Here is a 25,772-nt window from a genome sequence, read left to right on the forward strand (position 1 = left end):
AATACCTACTCTCCGATAAACTTTATGATATTAATACATTATTAATTTATCGCAGTCTTCGCGTCAGTAACGATAATAACACATTAAACACACATTTACATGTTTTTGATATTGTTTTATTTTTTTACGAGTATGATTTTGATTCAGTTTGAGAGTGTTGGATGTGGAGACGATAAGGGTCAATGGTGTTTCGTGTTCCATGGTGGGTTTTACGTGCGTTGAGCTAATCGTAACTACTTATTAAGCGTATATACTTCCGCGTAGACAATCGCACAAAACAAAGAAAGAAAGTATGAAAGAGAGAGAGAATTAAGACACGATAATCTCTTCAGTTCACCGCCTATGCCAAGAACAAAAGTATTATTATATTGTTGTTATTATTATTTATTTTTTTTTTTTTACGACCTGAGAAAACGAAATATACCGAGATGACGGTCAATTTATCGACTCTTGTTTCGTGTTCACGTTATAATATTATTCTCATTGTGTACCAACTTAAATCGTTGGAGTTACTTACATATTATTATGCCTTTTTTCATGTCGTATCTAATAGCGTAAGACATAGGTTTACATATTATTATGCTGCTTGTCATCACATCGAAAACGATTTATTCGTCAGTTTTAAAATATACTTTTTCTCATTTAACCGACTTGTAGACATTGTATGTAGTTGACGACGACGAACGTTGGACTGAAAACAATCTCAAATAATGTTCATAATTTAAAATGTGACGTATGTCGCTATTATCACGTGCGCTCTTCACGTCGTGTTGTCGGACCGTTTTATTTTCGTCAGAGATGTTATTCATCGTTGAGTACTTGAGTATCACATTTTGTGTCTGTCATTATATCATATTAAATCATAAATATTATACATAGTATAATATTTTCCGTTTTATTTGGTGGTTGTATACATTTTTAATGAAATTTTAAACACTAAAAAAATGCCTGCCCTGCAACACTTAAATATATTATGTACTATTTATGCGACAGTAGGTTAAAAATAAAGAAAAATCTTATTTTATAGTTTAAATAGAATTCAACGTTCTTATTTTTTTTTCAATTTACTCTACTTATTTTGTTTCTACATAGCACGTATAACTACTATATTGTATACAAAATTTATATAAATGTGACCGGTTGAACTTAATCAAAAAAATATATCTAACTACTGACTCCAAATAGACGCTAAACGGTAAATTATATTAAAATAATTTTGTATTTACTATTACATTGACATATTCAGTTTACATAATTACATTATTACATCAAAATCTTTCAAGGACTTTTTAGTACGCGTATACGAGTATTTTAGTAAACCTCAACCATACACTTCCCTTCTTATATGTGTATAATCATAACTGTTATTTTATTTTACATTTATATAAAATAGCTTTATAAGTTTAAATGACAAAATACAATATAGAAAGTTATATCTAATCATAATAACTATTTTTTATTTCTAATCAATATCAACCTTATACATATATAAACAAAAAACTATTTCATTTTTGTGAGTCGAACAAAATGCATGTATAAGCCTGTATAAATTAAAAAATAATCTAAAAACTTTCCCCAAGTCACAAGTAATTTTTTCATATAACTTTTATTTAGAACAGTCTAGTAGCTTTTAAATTTATACAAGGTGATTTTTTAAATTCATTATTTCAAAATCCATTAACATTTAAATAAATATTTTTCTTACATAATTTACAATCCAAGTAAAACTTTTTTTAAATATTTTTTATCGCTATAATTTTTTTAAAATTCTTTTAAATGTCAACATACATTTTTTAATTCAAATTATGAAGCAGAATATTTTTTGGAGTATTTTGATACACAAAAATTAAAATTTGAACAAGTAATTTATTAGTTATAGTCTTATAAGTATTCAAAGTTTTGGAGATAGTTAGAGGATACCACGCAAAAATGTTGATCTACTACTCTGCTCGCCTAAACTTTAAGTATTTATAACTCAAAAACTATTCGTTTGAATTTTAGTTTTTATGCATCGAAATATCTTGAAAAATATTTTGCTTTCGAATATAAAATAAAAAAGCAAGTTGTCACTTAAAAAATAAAAACTTTAACAATTAGGTATAATAGTAAAAAACATAAAAAATATATATCTTTTTCTAAAAAATGCTGTTTATTTTGACTGGAAATAATGAAAGAAAAATGTTAATATACTTTAAAATAATGAGTATTAAATGATAAAAAAAATCAGCTTGTATAATGGATAAAGAAAGAAATATTCATTTAAAAAAATACTATAAAATGTTTAGAACGTTCAATGATAATATTTTTTAACAGTCCAATTTCTCGATTTGCATGGATTATTTTTGTGGTTAACAGTGAGTTGAATTGTGATTAGTGGTCGAATATTTTCACATGCTCTCCAAATACTTACCACTGAATCTACAGGCTGATATATTATTATTGTATACGAAATATTTAAAATGAAAAATGGCAAGCTATTATTTCTTGTGGAAATAATTTAGACACATATGATAACTGATAAGTATTCAATATTTTCGAAGATATATCTTATTTTTGTTAGTGTATAGCGCATTTTTATTTTTTTTATTTTTTTTTTTTTATAGAAAATAATAAAATAAACTCCAAAACAGAATATTTAAAAAAAGCCGATTTCTGTGTTATATATATATATATATATATGTATTGATTTATACATGAGGTTATACCATATAATATAATAATAAGTGATAGCAACGAAAAATATTTTTTTTGGATTCAGTTACTATATAAATTAATTAAGTTAAAGAATTAGTATTAGTTGTTTATCCATTTATAGTTTTAATGAATTTAACAAACTTAATCATAATAAACCTATTCACTCGCCTATTTGCATACAAATTATTTATAATGTATTTTAGTCTAAGGCTAAATGTATGCAGTTTTAATGTAATTATAGAATAAGTATATAAAATTTAATGAAAATCCTAGTAAATCTGGACTTAATATTATGACAGATACAGGATTGTTTATACTGCATTATAACAAAATTAATACTGTCCAATTTTCATTCCATACTATTTTTTTTTTTTATTCAAATGTATTAAATTATAATTTTTTATTTGAGTGTTGATAAAAAAACACTTATTCATTTGTCATAATTATTATTAATTTTAAAAATATGTAAACCATCATTCGCAGTGCGTCAGAGAAACGGAACAGGTATTGTAATATTATTACTATAAAGTAGGTTAAATACACGAGATAAATTAAAAAATTTAAACGATGCAAATACAAAATACATAGATTGTGTTAAAATTTAAATATACTCCATAAAAGGAAGACAGGAAAAAGGAAACTAAATAAAACCCCGTACATAAAGCCGTTAGGTTTCTTAACATTGAATGTATGTATTGAATTGCAATAGGCACTGCTGAACAATATTGTCACAATTCCGGATGACGTGTTTTTATTAATAATAAGTAGTAGGTACTGTTTGTTATTCAGTAATTAGTCTTAATCGTAGTTTATATTTTTAAATTATTATGCATAAAGATGAATTATGCAGAAATAAATTGCTCCAATGTAGGAACACAATTTGAACAGTTTTTTTTTATTGTATTAAGTAATGGTAAAGTAACTATAAACTATTTTTCAATATCCGAATTTAAATATGTCACATATTATGACTTTTATTAGATATAATATTATAGGTTCAGACTTCAGGTATCATATTTTATCTGAGAAATAGTTTTGAAATTAATGTAAACCACAAATTTATTATTGGCAAAAGGCCTAAAATGTGTTAAAATTTAAACTAATAGTTTCGTGTAGTAAAAATAAAATATTGATGATTGTTTAAAAAAATTTTAATATTAATTTTAAATATGTATACTATTATAGGTAATCAAGCTTACAGTGTATAGATATAAGCAATAAGTATATATTATATGTTTAACTTTACTCAGAATTTCGTATTAGTATTTGTTATATAGCTAAATAGTTGTATAGATATGACCGAGCTTACGCGCGTAAATTTATATACATGAGTAATATTATATTGTATTACCTTTTTTAACAATGTGATATTTTAAAATTATAAGTAAATAATTATTAAATATTTACATAAGTAGTATATATTTTAATTTTTCAGATTAATTGCACATTAGTGTACATCTATTACTAACATAAACTTAAAACTTAAAGTTATATAATTTAAACCTAATATTTACTTAATAATATAACTTTCAAAATTTAAAATGTATTTTAACTAAAACGTAGATATTCGACAGTATATTGCAATTATTAAAAATATTAGCATCTTTAACGAGTTTAAAGAAATTTTCATTGAATATGGTCGTCATGGAATATTAGAATATACCTACTTGAAAAATGTGACTAATTAGCATTATAATTAATCCGATTGTTCTTTAGTGTAAGTACATGCATATATTTTTTAAAAGTACTATAATAATTAGGTATGCGGTTATTGTTGATTATAAAAAACATAAAAATCGATGTTAGGTTATTAACTCACGGAAGTCAACTATCAGCTCTATTTAATATTATTTTATTATAATCGTTGGAAAAACGCCAAGGAAATGAAAAAAAAAAAATATGTGACACTAATCGATATTAAACAATATGAGACCAATATAACATGTATTATACCGTCAAAAGTTTAACGACGCGCGTGGTACTACTGGTACTTCCATGCACACGCATTTGCAGAAAAATTCGACACGGACGTATATAATAAACAGTAATTACCTTATATCCGGGATAATATTTTTCCATACATTTCAAAGAAGCTAAATACTCGGCAGAGTCAGTGTACAAACGTTATAATTAATTTTTCATGATTTTCCGTGTAAAAAATATGTATGCCTAAAATTTTTAAAAAAAAAGATGATAAAAAAAATAGTAGGGACGTAATATACAATAAACACGCATGATGGTTAGATTATATGTAAATCAAAAAACATTCTTCGTATTTTGACCATCGAAAACGACCACCGACATCGCACACAGTCAGATAATCGGAAATTGCGGGTTACGTTCGGTTGCCCACAACTGCGGACGTTTGTGCTGTGCGAGCAGTGAATTAAAACGTCGGCGGCTGTACATTAATTCAAAACTAATTGCATTACCATAGAAATGTATTCGGATCGCCATAAATCTTCTTCAAAAACCGAAGGTTAGCGAAAGTTAATGAAACAAAAAAAGTAAAATATCACCTGTTGCTTTAATATTATTATTATTATTATTCAGCGTGTTTCGATTGAATTCGAAACTTTTGACCGTGAAAATAGTCAAACAAAATATATATAATCATTGCACGGTACATATTTATATCTATAAACGATTAAATGACTCACGAAGATCTCAAAAAAACGTCCTCGATCGATCGACCCCCGGTACCTACACCGTTATTTTTGGCAACGATTTAATACTACCGTCTACCGATCGACCTATAATTATATTATGTGCAGCCATGCAATGTCACAATATCATAATTTGAACTACATATCTATCTGTTAAAAATAAAAATGACGCCGATGTGTTTTATTAGTTAAAATTAATTTATGTAATGATACGTTATTTTTTTTTTTACAAAAATGTAGGTATATAGGTCGAATCAATGATATTTATTTATACAGGACATACAATCACGAGTAATAAATATTAATCGATTTGCAAACGATAATAAAGTGATGCCTACTACTTTCATGAACGTCTTTCTAAAGATGGAATAAACAATAATATATTTATACATTGTACAATGTAAAAAACGCATTGTTTCAAGTTTCAACGCTCAATTGCATCGCCGCAGTTGAGTCTATTCAATTCGCGTCTTAAACCATTTTGTTTTCCTGTTTTAACTATTTTCTATATTATAATGTCATATTTTATATTTATAATATTATTCTCATTGCTCTTGAAGACATTTTACCGTTATCTAAATTACTCAGAAATGCATAAATAAACTTAAATTAGATGTATAGTTATATAAAACACTGCAATTTATATATGTACGCAAAATGGACCGTATAATTATAAAATCAGTATTCAAACTATTTAACTTAATCTAACCATTTATTTAATATTAAAAAAATGAATCATGTATTTAACTTTATAGTATATAAATACAATAGAATGAACGTTCCTTGTTGAAGTACCTAATTTAAATATGCATAAAATATTATATTATATGCATTGAGAATTTTCAATCAGTTAAAATATTAAACGATTTCTTTTTTTAAATATAATTAATTTGTATTCAATAAATTATTTTATAACCGCTATATTTTAATGAGTACTTACTTACCTTCTATTTAACTCAAATAGTGACAGAAATATATTACCAACAACTCACTAAACGTTAGCGTAGCTGACTGATGCTGATTTTACCATATGCCTACTCATTATTCTATTATTCTAATTGTTTACGTAATACTAAAAAAGCCATCGAGGACTTAAATTTACCAGTTACTACTGTGTATTTTATGTAATTATATAAATATTTAATTTTTTTAATATTAGATTAAGGCTTAAAATACATTGTTCATTAGACAATTATTATGAGAACTTTCAAAATAATATTATAATACGATAAAATTGTGGTGTAATATGTATTTTTCTTTGGTAGTTAGGTGCGTTGTTCTTTATGTTTACTGTGATATCGGCTATTTATATGTAAATATTATATACAATACGTTTAAAGCCTCCATTTAACCTTGAATTTGAAATAGTACACATCTGATTTATAAATACTCATAATATACGTAAAATATTGTACGTGACATGTAACAAAACTATAACTGTGTACACTTTGATTTTTTTCTCTTTTAATGCATTATATTCATAATATGATGTGTATTTTATTTGTTCGCACAATGTGTTTATTTATTATATTGTGCACACATACACCATTAGTATAAAAAATCAACCTTTATTACAATAAAATCATAATATAATAGTGGATCATAAATCATAATACATCGACTATTGTTCTGTACTATGCGCTTATATGTACATTACTGCACGATAGTTTCTATTTACCTTTTTTTTTTTATTATTTGTAAAAGGTTTAAAGTTTTATTGTGTGGCGCATTTTTATTCTGGGTCAAAGATTTTTCATCCCTTTGCTTAAATACGATTCCAGATTAAAATAATAGGATTTTTGGTTGCCAACCCCGTTGGTGTCATCTCGTTTTATTTATACCATTAAAACGATTCATTAAACTTGTGTGTGTACATTTTGAACAATAAACTTGCTTCAAGTTCCTTAGCTGCATTTTTGTCTTAAAGTGTCATTCCTGTAATACAGGAATGACAAAGTGGAATAGAAAAACTCATTAATTTCGCAATGAGTCATCTCTATAATTAAAATAAATTATTTAAAAAAAATCAACGAATTATGCGTAGGTATCAAAAGTGTACATAATATAATATATTATTTAACACTAATATTACACTGCAAAATTCGTGACATTACACGCAGTTCTCGTGTTTATATGTAACCTACACTATTACAAATTTATATACCTAATTCGAGAATGGCGCAGACAAATTAATGTTCAATGATTTGTCCAAGTGGAAGATATTGTAGTTTTTGAATATCTTCTGTGTATAATAATATAATGTACAATTTTATATAACTATTCTTACACAATCTGGCAAAATTAACATCGTAAATGCGTTAAATAACTTTTTATCGGGTAATTATGTATTTTAAAAATAAAACATATTTTGTAGAATATAATATTTATGTACTGCATGGCTTAAAATAGATATTTAATAAAAAATTAAATAATTATTTTATAATTTACCTGTATACATATAGCGAATTGGCACTAGATTACGAATACGATTTGGATTTTAAAAAATGATAGAGGGTTATAAATTATAAATGTCCAAACAATTATTATAGTTGAACAATTATATTTTGAAGAATTGAAGCCGTCTTCGTTTTAAAGTATGTCCGTGTTATTGATTTTCAATATATTAATTAATATAAGTTCAGAATACTTAGCTCCAGCTGCCTAGCGAAATACTAAACCCATTAGTACAATAGACAGATTAAAATGTATAGATTATTTTGCATATACCTACGATGAATAAAAATGTAATAAATGTCAAATATTGTTGATGTATTCCCATTATATTAACACGGAAGTATGCAGTAGGTACATTGGTATATACGTAATGATATAACGTCTAATATGTAATACGTGTAGTATCTAAAAACCGTTCATATTATGATAATTTTCGCACAATGAAAGTGAAATGTTACTCATAGAATTACGTAGGTAGTTAAAACAATTATATATATTATGATCAATGCCGCGCTTTATAATCATGTTATCTTACATTATCTTATTGTTAGTAATGGTTTTGCATAATTTATAATATCTCTCCATCTCTTAATATATCCTACCATGCATTTATTTGTAATTACAGTAAAAGTAAACATACCTAAATACACTTTTAAAATAAAAGTTAGACATTTGAATTATTTTTAAATACATACATATGGTTTCCACATAAAAATGTACAATATTATGTGAATTTTGGAATATTTTGTGCTTGACGGACCATGAAAAGAGTATGCTCAGTAAACAATAAAGGAGACAATTGGGTTGGGACGGGCAAATAGGTTAGTGTATATAGTGATATGTATACGTATGTGTAAATATAGGAACTATTATGTGCGCACATACGTGACCAAAGATAATTATTGAGTAGGCGAGCCATACTAGCCAATATATTAGGTGTATTATTGTGGTCAAATTTTCTAATTAAAAAATTATATAAGGTAAAGTAATACTTAATAGTGACGATTGATTAAAAAAATAAACATCATAATATATTATATATTCGTTTGGTTGCAAATCCCAGTGGTTGCGGTCTTAATCAATGAAGCTTATTTTCACATGAAAAAATAAAATACTCGTATTTATTCTACAATTCAATATAGGTATACTTGCACTTTTTATTTTATTATTTAACAACCGGTTAATAAAATAGTTTCTGTATTTAAAATGTGTAAAAAAATTAAAATGCTAATTGGCCTGTTAAAATTATCGTAGTATGTGTTCAATTTAATATATAATATATTGTATCATATATTTTCGGAACTATATTAATAAATTTACATTATTCATTAGATAGTATCGAAATATCATCTGAGCAGAAAACCGTTTAACCTACGAGGGTACGTGGTTGACAACGGCGAAAACGAGGAAATATAACATTTCAAATCAATCTCAGATTTAATCAACGCAATAGAAATGATATCAGCCACATAGTTGATGAATTTATACGTGTAAACAATAAACCGATATTATCGGAGATATCGTTTAAAATATCCAACAAAATGATATTGTTGTGAAATCTGATATATCAGTCTAATGGTTACTTTATTAATTTGTAATGTGTATTATTAAATTAAATAACAGTAGGTACATGAATAAAAGTCTAACTCTATGTAGGTGTAGTATTTAAAAATAATTTACCTGTTATATATGGGTGGGTATCTTTATAATCAGCTATACCATATATCATACGATGACTATTAAAGTTAAAGTTTCACAAAAAATTATTTTACTTTTGTTCCTGATCATCGATACCTGACCATGTTTTTATTATTTCTTTTATATTAAATTTAATATTTTTATCTAGGTATACATAAATTTATTATAGATGTGGGGTACAGTAGTAGGTTGCAAAAATCATATTATATAAAATGTTATTTAACAGGATGTTGTAGCAAGTGGCAACACTATATTGTTTAAATATTAATAATATGTATATTTTAAGTTTAAAATTTATAAAAATGGCATAAAATATAAAATTCTATGTACCAAAATTAAAGATAATATCTTATACTTTGTATACTCGTACTATCTTTATTCGTGGTTTATAGCACAATAAATGGTCAAATAATAAAAACTAATTAAAAATATATCTACATAAAAAGTGTCTATAATTCTCCAATTATATATTTTACATAAAATAAAAAACAATTTTAAAATATTATCTTCCTTATCCCTTTGATTAATAAAGAATTTTCTGGAGATACCTTTTTCCTCTTAAATATGTATCAATTAGATGTAACACGATTGCGAATGTTTTACCTTTTTTTATTACAAGATTGCGAACGAATGTCGCTTATTAAAAAATTTGTTTTTTGAGTCGAAAAAAGAACGATTGCGAACGTTTTTATAGGCTACGTTGTCAATTTTATAATTTCTGATCATGTTTAATTTTGTTCGGGAATTCAATTAAAATTTTTTTTTTTAAATAAAAACTATTCGATGTTAATAATACATTTTTACATTATAGCTACGTTACAAAATAAAATTATATAAAATAATATGAAATGTTTAAAATATTAAATAATTAAAATAATTTCGGAGTATAAATATTAATAATATTATTACATAATTTATAAACTGAAAAAAAAATAAAAAATAATAGTTTTTAAAATGTTTTTCTACATTTTTTTTTCTTTTTTTTTTTAAATTTTTTCTTAGTTAAAAGTTTCCAGTTTTTCGTAAATATAAAATTAGATCTTTGTGGATTTTATAAATTATAATCGTTATATTTTTTTTAATATTGATTCAATTTTAGATTTATATTTTTTGACCGTGGGGTTATGTAATTTGTTTTGATAGTGTGATAACATAAAATCCTTATACCTACTATTTAATTATTTTAAAATGTATAATTAACTAACACCTAATCTGGCAACACCGCACGATTAAAGGTAAGTTAAAACGTTACGGGAAAAGGTCCGTTCGTAATCGAATATCACCTGAATCAATTTCGTTATTTTAAATCTTATATTCCAAAATTTGAACTATGTTTTGGACTTTATCATTATTAGTTATTTACCATTTATTTAGATACCTACTGAATGTTTAATTCAGCTGTTATGGTTCACTTTTATATAATTGCATCATAAGAATGTTATTATATATTTTATCATGTTGAATAGTATTAAGAAACTTTGCACTATTCTTTAAAATTTAAAACGCCATTCTCTAATTTTATTTTTCTATCGAACAAATCAATAACGCTTTGTTTAATATCTCATTTTTATGGTTCATAACTATCAATAACAGAATTAATTAAATTTTTATGGCATACCTAACTGTCCCCGCTGATAAATAATAATTTTTTCAATTTTTTATAATTTATGTTTTTTCTTTTATACTCATATTTCATAAAACGACGTCAGCACATTCAATTTTTGACGACTTCCACTGTGGCTTGATTCCTTTGAGAAAAATAGTTTTGATACAATAAGTATACAAATTTTTTCTTTTGGTTGATTTCAAAATATTTATTTTGAATAAATTATTTTAATGCATTCCGAATATAAAATTTGTATTACAAGATTGTGATTACTACATGATTTTGTTTACATAACATAAATCATAGTTAAACATTATTGAGGGGGCTTAATAATATTTTATTCATTTAGACTTAATTGTACCTATAGTAGACTTTTTTGTGAAACCATTTTATAAAATAGACTTTTGTTTTTTAAACCTATTTATTAAAAGTAGATTATTTTTAATAGGAAAAAAAGCAACACCAATAGTACAGCAACACTATAAATATAGTTTATACACTTCTATCAATCATACCCGATTTTGTAATAAATTATTTTTCCCAAGGGGGAAAAATTATAGGGTAAATTACGTGATGTCGATCACTATCGTAACGGAAAATTAATCAAAAACTGTTAATCGTTTATCGGTTTGATCCCTCGTATGTTATTCCTAGCGCAGTACAATTTTAATATTTCGGATATTTCAACAAATTTTTTTCCTGATTTTAGTATTTTCTCACTTTGACTTTATATACGCGGACACCGATCATTCGTTATACTTGACGTATATGAGAAACTTACAATATGTAAAATGTAATATAAGGTACTTAAATACGGATTACAATAAGCCATTAAGCTGTATAAGAAAGAATAGAAATGCCACCGAGACATTATTGCAGAGAACGGTCGTATTCTTCGGTATGGGGAGGATTTTCCACACATAACATATAATATAATGTATTGTAGTATTATACTATCAGTGATCGGCGTGATCTATTATGTGTGTAAAATTATACCTACGTATAAAGGTTTAATTCTTCGTGGGTTTAATCTCGTGCACCATTATGCTACTAGTTTACGTTTAGTTATATACTTAGAAATTGTATCATTAGGTACATGTAGTACGTATTTAATGTACAAATGTACAATAAACCTATTCTTAATAGAGTTAGTCGGAAAAATTTACAAGACTCGTGTTTAATGATGATTCATAATAATCATAATATAGATAATACACTACTGTACGATATAACGACGTTGCTAATATATGAATTGTGGAAACCCCAAGTATCCTAGCATTAAACTATATCAAATTTATATATATATATATACCTATATATGTGACTATCTATACAAATATACACAATATATAGACAGTTGTGTTAGCCAAAAAAAAAAAACCAACAACTCATCATAGTTCAGATAGATACCCAAAATATAATTTGTTTAGCATTTAATACTTATTTAAAATAAATTAGTCAGTTATAAATATATACAGGCAATCGAGCTTTTCTATAATTTCTTAAAGGCAATATTATTATGTAAATAAACGATTGGTGTCTGGAAGTATATATTATTCTTAGGTAGTTTTTATCGATTATGAGTAGCGAAATAGGAGTTTTTAATTTTATATTAATTATTAAGACGCGTAACTTTTAATAAATATAAGTATATAATAAGGCGGAAATAATTGATATAAATATAAAATATATTATGGTCTACCAATTTTTAATTTAAGTTAGATACTCGTATATTCAATGGAACTAATGCATTATATTTGAGATAAAACTGTATTTTTGATTTTTAAGGAAGGGGAGCAAAATAAAATGTTTACATCCGCCAGATGGACTCTCGTCCCACCCAAATGCCACTTATTATTATGACCTGAACAATGCGTCGGGCTCACATATACAGAATAATTATTATGTGCTACTATCCTTAGTATATAACATAAGAGGCTTAAGAGGCTGTAGTAAAGTTGTGCTCTGCAGCTAGTTTAGCCCAAAAAAATATAGATATTTTAATGAATTTTCTTTTAAGAATGAAAAATTGAAAAAAAAAAATGTTGAAACAAAATACAATTACGTCGGTGGTCGGTGTACATATTTTAAGTATCGCATTACTATTAACACAATATCTTACACCTATGCATAAATAGTAATTGTTTAGAATTTATATATACATCTTTAATTTATTATTATGTATATTGTTTTTGTATAATATTCAACTCACGTCGTATATTACATAATAATGTAAAATATTAACTTACATCGTAATTTTTCGTAAGCAGATAGACGACACACCCACGTCATGTCACAACTTGTCACAGTTGTATATTGTATTGTATACATAGATACTGTATTTACAACGTATCATACAATATATGGTAGAGAATATAATATATTGTAATGTATATAAAGAATAAAATGTATCTTGATGTTCTCGACGAATGCAATAATGTCCCGCTTTAAAAAAAAAAGATAATTTTTAACATTACATTAGTGTATAATATACTGTAAAACTCCATGGATAATAATGATATAATTATAATTAGAGATGCCTATAATTACGGCTGATATATATTAAAGGTACACAATTTCCGAGAATACTACAGCTACTGAAAATCGTTGGCGGAAGTATTTACACATTTTTGCACACAAATTTTTGTATAAATTGTTACGTACATTTTATATTTGCTAGGGGCTACCTGATATTTTAAACCTGATTACTCATTTAAAAATGTAGAAAACAAACCCACCAAACTGTTCAAGATTAATTAATTAACTATTTTTTTTAGTTTTTAATAAATAAACATTAAACATAAAAATAATATTATTCCACTTAATTTGAATATTTTTTTTTATTACGTTCTTACCCACTATAGTTCGTTTCGCTAATTTTTTTTTTATACTGGCATCAAATTTTATCGGGAAAATAAAAATAATAAAAATAAACATTAAATAACACGTATACGTTTTTTCGTTATTAAAATAATTTACAAGCATCCCGCTCTTAGGGAAAATAATTATTATTACGTATACGGTATAACATATAGTTATCTATGCGCGTGACTGGTCGTTGATAATGAATGCATTAAAAAATATATGTAATATCATAAAAGTCTTGGTACGGACGATGGTTCCTAAGGGCTAGCTCACATGAAAAGCGTTAGGTAAACTGTTTTTTACGCCATTGAGCGAGCGTTTATACCCACCCTTTTTTTTTCCTCGTGGCGAGGCACGTTGCTTCGACAGAACACGTCGTTATTGCAAATCGATGTGTATTTACACACGCTCTGACGCGCGTTAACTCCGCGTGTGCGATAATTAATCGCAATTGTGTGTGATAATCGCGAACGCGCCTTTCGCGCGAACCAGCCACTATACCTACTAACACGACGTCTGATAATGTAAAATAATAATGTCATCATCGCTCGCTTTGGCGACTGTTTGCAGCAGACGGTTTGCCGCTGTCCGACGACGACGACGACTCGCAGCTGCAGCCGTACGCACCACACTGCGACCCGCCGGCGGTGAATGCCAGTCAACTGTATTATGCTGTCGTACATGGCGCCATCCGTGAGCGACAAACCGCCGACGGTGCCCAGCCGGCTGGCGCTGGAACACAAGTCGGCCGCGGCCACGGCGTACCACCGGTTCAGCCGGCCGGCGCCCGGCGTCGCGTTCAACGTGCAGCAGCTGGACGTCCACCAGCCGCGCGAGGGGTTCGGCGCACTGCCCGCCCCGCCCGTCCGGCGAACCATGGTAAAAGACGATAGCACGGGCAGCATCGCGTCCAGCGTCATCGTCGACGCCGTGCTGCCGGCCACGCACGATAGTAAACGGCCGGCCACCAAACCGGCCGCGTCCAAAAGGTCAGTTTATATTTTTTATTTTTATTTTTTTATTTAAGTGCGTAATACCTATATTATGTGATTTAATTTTACGATTTGCACTCGCCGTTCATTTTTTTTATTTTACCTTCCCCGCCCCCTCACTTGCTCTGTACCGTGAGCTACAGTCTTGATTCCAACGACTAGACGTTTAATTCGGCTCTTGAAAAAAAACCGAAAATCATAAATTTATTATCTCTGATTGAAGGTCGTCTAAAGTAATAATGTGTTGAAACAATAACTTTGATTTATTACGCGCCATGCACATGCGTAGGTCTAGGAGAGCTTAAGGAAATTCCCACTTTGTACTCTGTAAATGTTATATTATAATATTGATAATAATATGTTATACGTCTTAAAATCCGTAAATTTCAAACATAAATCAATTTGTTAACATTGCCATTAAATCGTATCTATAATTTTATCTATAGTTTATTGTGTATTAAAAATTAAAATTGTATTTTTTCTGAAAAAAAAATGATGATATTTTGTAAGCTTTCAAATCAGCGCCGTTCAGTCTAAAAAAAAAATTTAATCGCGAAGTAATTCTCTGATTATACGTATTTGTGTACGTTTTTTAAATCTTTACGCTGCAACAAATATATTGGATATTAAATCGTCATCATCGTCTGTACAGACATAAAACTTTACGTAAATCCGATTGACTGATGCATCTTTGTACAAATAGATACGCGTAGCCCGTGAATGGACATATGCAGATTTGGTTCTTACTTTTTCGTACAATTTCTGATGTGCAATTAAGTATGTGTATTAAATTTTGTAATGAGGAGTTCCATAAAATATTCACTTTGTAAACTTTGGGTTATGGTAGGGTCTACTGCAGTAAACGCATAACTTCATAGGTAGGTACCGTCACCGTATTATTATATTCTGCTTATTATTACAACAATAATGGTCTTCATTTATCGTTCGTACTTTGATGAACGCGTTTCGTTTCTGATTTTGTGAACATATATACATATATAAATAACTGTAAAAAATAAAATGAACGCCACACATCGCAATGAATTCTCACTCTCCGTTTACAAACACGCTCCAATACGGTTCAATTTATGTACTTATGTAGAATACTATATTTTACGCCATATTATTATGAATATTTTTCCACGCCCATAGACCAAAAGCTAAGATGAGTAAGGCATATATTAGTTTATTATGATATAGGCATATAATTTTTTTAAATTTATTTATTTTAATATGCATCATATAGATAAAGATCTTACTCTTATCTACTCTTTTAAGCAATTTAAGCTTAAACTTGTGATGGAGTATAGAATTGTGTAATAATAATGAAATATAATAGAAAAAAATAATCTTAAATAAGTTAAGCATTACAAACAAATAAAATTAATACTACAAAGAGCAATAATAATACAATAAAGCATAAACAAAATGTCAAATGATTTTAGTTCCAACACACTTGTTGGTAATTATTATTATTCGTATTTGAATACAGTTAAGTAATTTAATTTTACTAAATAACGTTTTAAGATGCGCATTCTCACTAAAACGTTATTGTTTCAGAAAATGACTAATTATAAACTGTTTTTTATCTATTTAATAAATAATAAGCTACAATGAATATTTTTCTGAAATACCGTTGATTAAAATAATTTGAAAGATTTGCTAGATTTCTTTTTTTTTTTTTGTATAATTTACTGGCATGTCGATGTTATATTTTCTCTTATTTGAGAAAAATTCACTATGTTTTTTGGGGGGGTTAATGAATAATATATTGCATTTATCACGTATAAGTGATATAAATGGAAGAACATCTAAATGTTTATGAATCTGTTTAATTGAACCTTATAATGATTTTTTTATTTAAAATTAGTCTTAAAATTATATTGTATTAGGTACTATGTACATCATAATGTTCAACGCTTTATAACGTACACTATATAATGTGCAATAATATAATATTTAATATTATAACAGCTGTTTTTTGCGGTTAATTGAGTTTCAAAAATAATATAGTTTAAAAGAAATTCTATTATGATGGCAGGTAAGAATGTGAGATGAATCCCAGTGATTTGGACGCAAGCCACCAGTCATAAAATTTGTGTATCAATAAGTTATTTGCGTTTCAAACGAGAAAATGTTATTATATATATTATTTTAATAATGGTTAATGTGCCACCAACAAACATGCCAAAATAACATAAATCAATATTTTATACATATACGTTTTTACATATTAGTAGAAAAAAAGTACTAAAATAAAATAAAAATGATCAAAATTTTAATTAATTTAAAATCGAAATATATACATGTGCAGGTAATTATAAAAATATGTGTACCTAATTTTGATTTCATATTTTCTCCAGAGTATTAAATTGTAAATATTATAAATAGAAATATAGTACATATTATGCAATTTTTATGATACTAATTTAACAATTTTAAATTAGTTTTATCTTATTTTATTATTCAGTTTTTACTCTTTGTTAAGATTTATTATTATTTAAAAAAAATGAATAGTATACGTTACGTTAATAAATCAAAATTAACTTAAACTTATCAATTCATCGATAACTATTTCTATAAATAATAAAATTATATTAAGAAAATAGATCAAGACACAACTTTTTCTTATTTAAGTAATTGAACCGATTTTCAAGTTCCGTCTAAAACTCTAAAGTAATCGGACGCAAGTTACCGGATCTTGTCAATTTGAGACACAAGTAGACAGTAATACTCTAATATTAAGTATTTATATTGTAATATATCACACGTAAAATGTATCACAGATATCTGTATCGTGTGCTCGTTAAGAAAACGCATAACATTTTTTGTTTAATCGACAATCATATGCTCGGAATTGCCTGTAGGTCTGCAGTGTTGCACGTAGAGTGCAATTAATCGCCATTATTATAGGTAGAAACTATTATTGTTATTATGTGCAGCTATCGTATTATAACACGCGATCTGATTAAGAGTGGTTCAGACGTACACACGCTTCACGAATAAAAAATTCAAGAGAGTTCTTGATTTCGATACGAAAAAGAAAAAAAAATCTACACTTACACAAATAAATTTTGTTAATAATTATATCATCGGTCAAATGCAACAAATAAGTTATGTCTACTTCAAATGTCGTGCTTGATCCCCCTTCGAATCAGAAGTTTAGATAAATAGAGCCTATACCCTTCCAAAAATACAAAAGTGTTATGCCCAACTAATATGCTTTAATAGCTCACAATTAATAAATTTATTAACTTCAACTGTTTTATTCAATAACTCAATATAGAATATTATAAAGCGACGATTAGGTTCAAAGTTATGATAAAATGTGTAGTAAATATTAAAAAAAAAAACAGTTTTTGTGAAATCCTCCCATGATAAAAATTATATTTATAATTGGAGAATTTTTTATTACGTATTAAACTATAAATTGTATACATATTTAATAATTTTCAAAGAAATATGAAACAAAGATTTTTCTACTTATCAAACATACATATATACAGTGTTAATCTTTATTCAGTTTTAATTGTAAATATAAAAAAAATTAAGATTTAAAATGTCGAGTTCTGATACACAACCAACATTGAAAATAGAAACAAATTTACAAATTAGTAAGTTTTTTATGACAATAAAAAATCAATGTACCTTTACAGGTTACCAATATATTATTAACATATATAGGTATATATATTATAATAATCATATTTAAAGGACTATTAGTTCACTCACAATTTATTAAATGTTTAGTAATTGTTTATGCAATCTGGTAAAAGTAATGTAAATAGAACAAAAATTTTAATATATAAGTATAATTAGTTACTTTTAGCCTTAACATAAGAACTACATACTAATATATTTAAATAATATAAGTATTACCTTTAGTATAACCAAAAGATCCCTAAAACTACTATGTTAATAAACTGACAATATTTTTTCATCGTCAAGAAACAAAAATTATAACCAAAATGTTGGGTTGTGTTAGTTTTCAAATTTTATGTTAACTAAGCGTTAGCAGTAAGGACTAGGTTTTTGGTTAATTTGACTGTTTAATCACTCGAGATTATTCAAGCCTTAAGTTGTATTAGCTTATACATTTTAGATTATTAAAGGTGTCAAGGACCCCGGTTAATTCAGGTTTAAATTCTTGATCTAATGTGACTATATAATATTATACATGAGATAAAATTTAAAATGCATATTACCTACATGCAGTTTATATAGTCTAATATCTAGTAACCGGAACTAATTGAAACCTAAATTATTTAAGTGTTTAAAGTAGGCTTATTAATGATACCCTTAATTTTAAGTGAAGATTATGATTTCAGTAGATTTATTCAGGTAAGCATCTTGTTATATTACATATTTAATACTGCAGTTATTAATGTTAAAGATATAATACTTATTATTTTTAATTTTAAGATTTCTAGTTCGTTTTATAGGTACACGAACAAATGTACAATAATATCCAGTTATTAACTTTCCCTCTAATCATATGTATCTGAAATTGTCTTTGTATATTAACAGTTAACACATACAGTCAACATTTATTATTATTATGACACAAGTATTTTACTTTAAAATTTTTATAGGTATTCTTTTCTTTTAAATAATTACAATCATACGTAATCTATGTAATATACATATTAACAGTAAGTTGTATAGACATTTTTAGATGGCAATTTATTGATTTTCAATCATTTACGTTAACAATGTAACTGTAAGCATAGTGTTAAAAATGCCATTTATATTTTTTCAATTCATTGTCAAACTATTCAGAAAACTAGAAGAATACAAAAAAATGTCCAACCTTTTAGTCCCTAAGGATTTTCAAGTCTCCTTTTGATATACCACCTATTGAAAGTTATAGAATAATATTTACAAAGAAACATGAATTGGTATTGTATCACTGATATATTTACTTTGTCCTGATAAAATAACAACATTGTTATTCTTACAAACACAATTTGTTTTATTAAAGCTTTTTATATTAAACATAAGAATACCCCACATTAATATTATCTAACAGTGTAATGAATAATCATATTAATTGTTATATTACTAACCATCCAAAAACAAATTTAAAGTTACGTTTATAGATTTTATATCTCTTCTTATTTTATGATTTGGACCTTGATCTGATCGATTAATCATAGCCAGAGTGTCTATAACCGTCTATTTTATCCTAATATTTGGAACACCAAAATGGGTTATTATAGCACCAAGTCAAAGAAAAATAATTGGCGTATTTTAAATATTAAATATATTTAAGTATAATTTAAGTTTAAAATTATCAAATCTTTTAAAAATATAAATATTTAGGTTAGGTTAAGTGTGAAGTGTGAAGTATAATGTATTTCTACTAGTATATTGTAAGTGTATATGGTTAATAACTATTTATTATAATATAAATAAATGTTTATACTATGAATAATTCCATAACATGTTCATGATAACTAGATATTTTAAACGATGATGTATTTTCTATTAGAAAACCATTGAATACTTGGAACACACATAATAATTTAGTGCCAAAAAATATGACTTTCAAAATCTGGCACTAAATTTACTCGCAATATTATGACATTTCTTAAAAGCTCCTGATATGTCATTAATAACTTATAATTATATTTTTATAAATTAAGCATGTCATTTTTAACAATTTAAATGGTTAAATATATCTAAAACAAATTAGAAGTAAATATACAAATATATAATATTATATATATATATGTGTGTATTATATGTATCGAATATTAAAAGTGATCAAAAAATAATAATTTCAATGAAAACTTCATTATATTGGTTATATACAGGAAAATATGAGAATTAAATTATAAAATAATCAATTTATTTTTTAAAATTAAATTAAATACATTTTAATTCATAATTAGTACCCTGTTGGATGTAAACTATATTTTTTTATCAAAATAATATTTATAAATCATTTTTTTGTATATTCTCGTGATTCATTATTCATTTTCCATAAGTTACTATATACGAAGTTATTAAATTAAATTTAAATATTTTATTTATATTATCACGTGGACCAGTAAACAATTAAGTAGGTATATTTAACTCAAACTTACGTAAATATTCATACAAGTCAATTAAATATACAGCTGTATGTAGGTACTTATAAATTTCAACACCACAGCATCTAATTTTATTATTTATCAATTTAAACAGAAATTATTTACTAAAATCTAGTTTCTGTATTTAATATAAAGTTAAAACTGTTATGACTAACTTAAAAAAAAAAAAAAAATTTTAACGATACAATAATCGAATTATAAATAAAAACATATAATGCTTACAATTTAATAATTGTTTTATAATTTTTCTAATCAACAATAAAAATATTGATTTTCTTATAACTTTATTACTGTCTTTACAATGTTAATAATAGTATATTATTCGTTATGAAAAACACATCATTTTTCATAATATACGATTATTGACAGGTGCAGTTCCTGCTCTATTCACCCAGTACGAAACTATATAAGTTTGTGTATATACAGTATTTGCCCTTGTTGATGACTAACTACCCCGTAGCTCAAAAACTATAAAACTATATTGAAGCTATAGATATATAGTATATACATTATAAATAAAACTGGCTGTGTATGTGAAACAACACTTGTGCTCGATGTAAACCGAACAAAGGCTAATAGCGTATGCTAGAAAAAAGTATTTTTAAATGGTATATATAAGTACATTACTAATGTTAATAACTAAACCTCACAATAGACCAAAACATTAAAAATGTATGAATACTGTAAACATGGTTTGTAGTTTAAATACATTATTATGTTGACATTCTGCAAGTCATAAGACCTATAAGATAATTAAAAACAAGCTACCTATGTGTAAGTAATTTGGATAGTAATTTACTATCATAATATTAAATATGTATATACCATAAAAATTTTTCTCAAAAAATATGCATTATACTTATAATAAGCTTTTTTTTTTTTTAGCAAACAATTTTCACAAAATTTAGTCGTCAATAAATTATATGCTTGAAATTTTGTTTTATGGTGAATAGAATTATGCTATCGTAAAATTTGAGCCTTGACCTAAAAAAAATATCGTTTTATATTTGCGTGCGTTTGCGTTTATTTTTTTTTTTTATTAATAGACACTGTAAAATAAAAAATACTTATGATCTTTGAACAACATTAAGTAATTATTTAATGTGATAATAACAACTAAGTAATATATTATCGATATATTTTTATTTTAGAAAATAAAAATTGCGAAAATTTGTTTCTAAAAATGAAAAATCAATAGTTGTTCATTTTGTTAGACGCTTTGATATCTACAATTTTATACATATATGAATATTAATTTATATAATTATAATCTAAGTAATATTATAACTAGTATTTTAAATGTTTTACATTTGAAAATGTATCTACACAAAACTTTACTTATTTATTTAAATGATAATATATAAAATAATACCTATAATCTATGGTTATCCTGAGTTTTCCTCAAGTTAAATCATAGGTATAATTACAACTAAAATTGTTACTTTTTATGCAACCCATTAAATTATATTTACGCACATATTCAATATATACGACCGGATGTATAAAAATGTTTTAATTGCAAATTTAACTAGACATTATAAATAACTTTTGTTTATTTTTACAGCTTAATAATAGTTATTTAAGTCTAAAGTTTTATGTCATGTCAACAGCAAAACTGTGACGCTATATTTCTTTGACATCAGCCCGTGGTCATTATACAAAGGCTAATTTTTCTTTCAACATATTATGACGTGTATTAATACACGAACGTCTTAGTTCATCCTGCCTCGCTGTAGAAATATGACGATTTTATTACGCATAAGTACATTTAGATGAACTTAGAATCGGGTTGCACGACAATATTATTTTGTCACGAGTTTTTAAGCAAGTTACTTCGATCTTCCTACGTGACCATTCGCACAGTAGTATAATTACGTCATCACACAAGAGTGTGTCGTTTTATTTTCAATCTAACGTCCTATCCGGAAGGGATCGTGAAACTGGCAAAATTACGAGACCAAAACTGATCACTAAAACGTTTAATTACAATTTTATCAAATTACGAGTATTAACTGTAGTTATAATGAATAACGTTTAGGTGCATAAAATATAGGTACAATATCGTGCATGCGCATGAAACATCAAAAATGTGTTATGCATTCAGAATAAACTTTTCAATTTCCGGCTATAGCCAAAAATAGAACGCTTCATACGAATCATCGTGAAAGGCTGTTATGAATGCTTTCGGCTATCATATTATTAAGTTGGTGATGTTAAGTTTATTGAAATTGAATAGCTATGTCTAATCACATTTTAAAAAAATAATAATAATAGACCTAAGTCATGCAGTTGTAAAAGTAAAACGATAATTTCGATAACGAATCGTTTAAAAAAAAAAAAGTTTTATTATATTGGAGTAAATATTCTACGTGAAAGTATATATTATTATGTATAAATATACAATATATCTTTGTATATTAAGTTGGTACCAAAATCGTGATATACTGAAGTAGAAAATGGTTCATCGCATAGATTCAGAATGTTAGTGGGTACATATACATGTATAATATGTGGTTTCGTACTTCTCACATGCTCTTTCAGATAATTGTGAGTATTATACGTACCTATATGCATTAAACAAACAGAAAAATAAATATTGAGAATATTTTTTCGGAGAAAAGTATGATAATGAGACAGTTTGACCCGTACGTCGTACGATACCATATAATTTATTATATATGTCTATTATTTTATAAAGTATACACAAATATATAAATATAAATGTATATATTTATAGATACGCATCCGTTATCCGTACGAACGGTATAACTAATTTAAAACAGGATGTAAGTTAAATGTTAGGGTAAAACACGTCATATTGGACGAAAATTAAAAATAATAAGGTTTCTCTCTGTTAAATTAGAAATAAATCAATAGTCAAAACTGAAATTTAATATATTATAATATTTTATATATAAATAACAGATTAAAGTTGAATTTGTATCATAAATAAGGAAATGGGTTAGGTATTTTAGGTTAAACAGCGTCAATTTTTGACACGAACAAATGCAAACAAAAAGCGATCATAAAAAACGTCAAAAATGAACTGAAAAGTGCATTAAAATTACTGGTGTTGCTAAGAAACACTAAAAAATGCACAACAAACCCGCTTAAACGCAAAAGAGTATATCATAATGATTGTTGTAGTTAATTAGTCTTGTGTTATTTGATTAATTTTAATTGCCATAGAACAGCTGCTTAGAATATAATGTGTATCTACTTTTTATTTATGTTGTTAAAGGATTTACATTTAATTTAGTTATATATGTTGTAAAATGTAATTTTATTATTGTTAACTCAAACACATTTGTTCAAATAAATATTAGCCAATGTGTATTTAAAATTTTAGTCAGATTTTGTATCATGGTTTTTACCAAAAATTTTACTTTATATTAGATATACTAGTGTACGCACAAAACCAACTTTGATTTATAGAAATACAAGATTATAGGTATTTTATTGAATTTAATTATTATATACCTAATCAAATAAATACAATTTTAAAATGTATTGTTTGTTATATTCTTACTATTCGTTTATGTAAAATTAAAGTATTTATTAATTGGTTAAAAAAAAAATATATATATATATTGATGTAAATTTTATAACGCCTGATTACTATATTAATATTTTTTAATAAATAGTAATAAATAAATATTTAAAATAACTACAACAGATTTTAAGCCAATCATCATAAATTATTAATACTATAAAATGTTTAAAATAAGTGGGTGTCCGAGGTGGATATTATAAGTAAATAGATAAGTTATTAAATTATTATTACTATACTGAACCCACGTTATTCCATATAAGATATTTTAGAATTAATAAGAAATTAATTCATATTCATTGCATAAAATTTAATTTTGCCACTGTGAATAATTTTATTTTTAAAAACTACTAATATTTTTAAATTTAAATTTAATTATAATACATAGATATCAAGAGACCTCAATTTTAAACAAAAAATTATTAAACACTTTAGTAATTAAAAAACTTTTCAAATTCTGTCTTTTCTAATTTTCGCTAATCATTGATAAACAATTTATTTAAGTGAAGTATTAACCAGTTTTCTTGGTAAAGTTTAAAATTTAAACATAGTATTATAATTATTTATTGGGAAATAATATAATTTAGAGAATTGAAAAAAAAAGTTTTAAAAATGTTTTATTTTAGATAAAGTATATATTAAGTTTTAAATTTAAAATATAAAACCATAATTTTAAATTTAAATTTTAAATTCTTAACAGAAGATTATTTTAAGATTAAATTATTAATAATAATAAGAATGGTGGTCTGAGAAATGTTGAAATAAAAACTAAAATCGCAGTATTCACAAATAAAAACAATTTCAGAAAATGTCAACACGACTAAAGCTCACAGTTTATTTTGCTAAATCTAAGTTTAAGCAAGTAAAATTAATATTCATATAAATACATAAAATGATTATTCACGAAACGTCAATTATGCTAAACATAATAATACAATATGTAAGTACATATATTATTTAACTCTGACTACATTTCTCAAAAAATATTAATGTTTTGTGTGAAAAAATTAGATTTCAGTGATGTCGATTATTCTGTGATTTATTAAAAAAAAAAAAAAACGTGTCTAATATTCAGAAAATCATCAATTAGCGTACGACACCAATAAAGATTTTAAAAACAGCATTCGAAGGTTGTGCATTGTGTTAAAGAAA

At 25.8% G+C, this 25,772-nt stretch overlaps 1 protein-coding gene across 2 annotated transcripts in view; it reads left to right on the forward strand.

Moving 5' to 3' along the window:
- Nucleotides 1–25,772, forward strand: part of LOC112598406 — a 44,219-nt gene that overhangs the window by 6,553 nt on the left and 11,894 nt on the right. The window contains exon 2 of one of the 2 annotated variants that reach the window (XM_025344842.1): nt 14,554–14,972. In XM_025344842.1, the coding sequence (XP_025200627.1) occupies nt 14,635–14,972 (338 nt within the window). In that variant the 5' untranslated portion in view covers nt 14,554–14,634. The remainder of the gene's footprint in view (nt 1–14,553; nt 14,973–25,772) is intronic. The other variant, XM_025344843.1, reaches the window with a different exon arrangement.

Source organism: Melanaphis sacchari, unplaced genomic scaffold, assembly GCF_002803265.2.
Source record: "Melanaphis sacchari strain LSU unplaced genomic scaffold, SCAv2.0 Contig48_pilon_pilon, whole genome shotgun sequence".
NCBI classification, from domain to species: domain Eukaryota; kingdom Metazoa; phylum Arthropoda; class Insecta; order Hemiptera; family Aphididae; genus Melanaphis; species Melanaphis sacchari.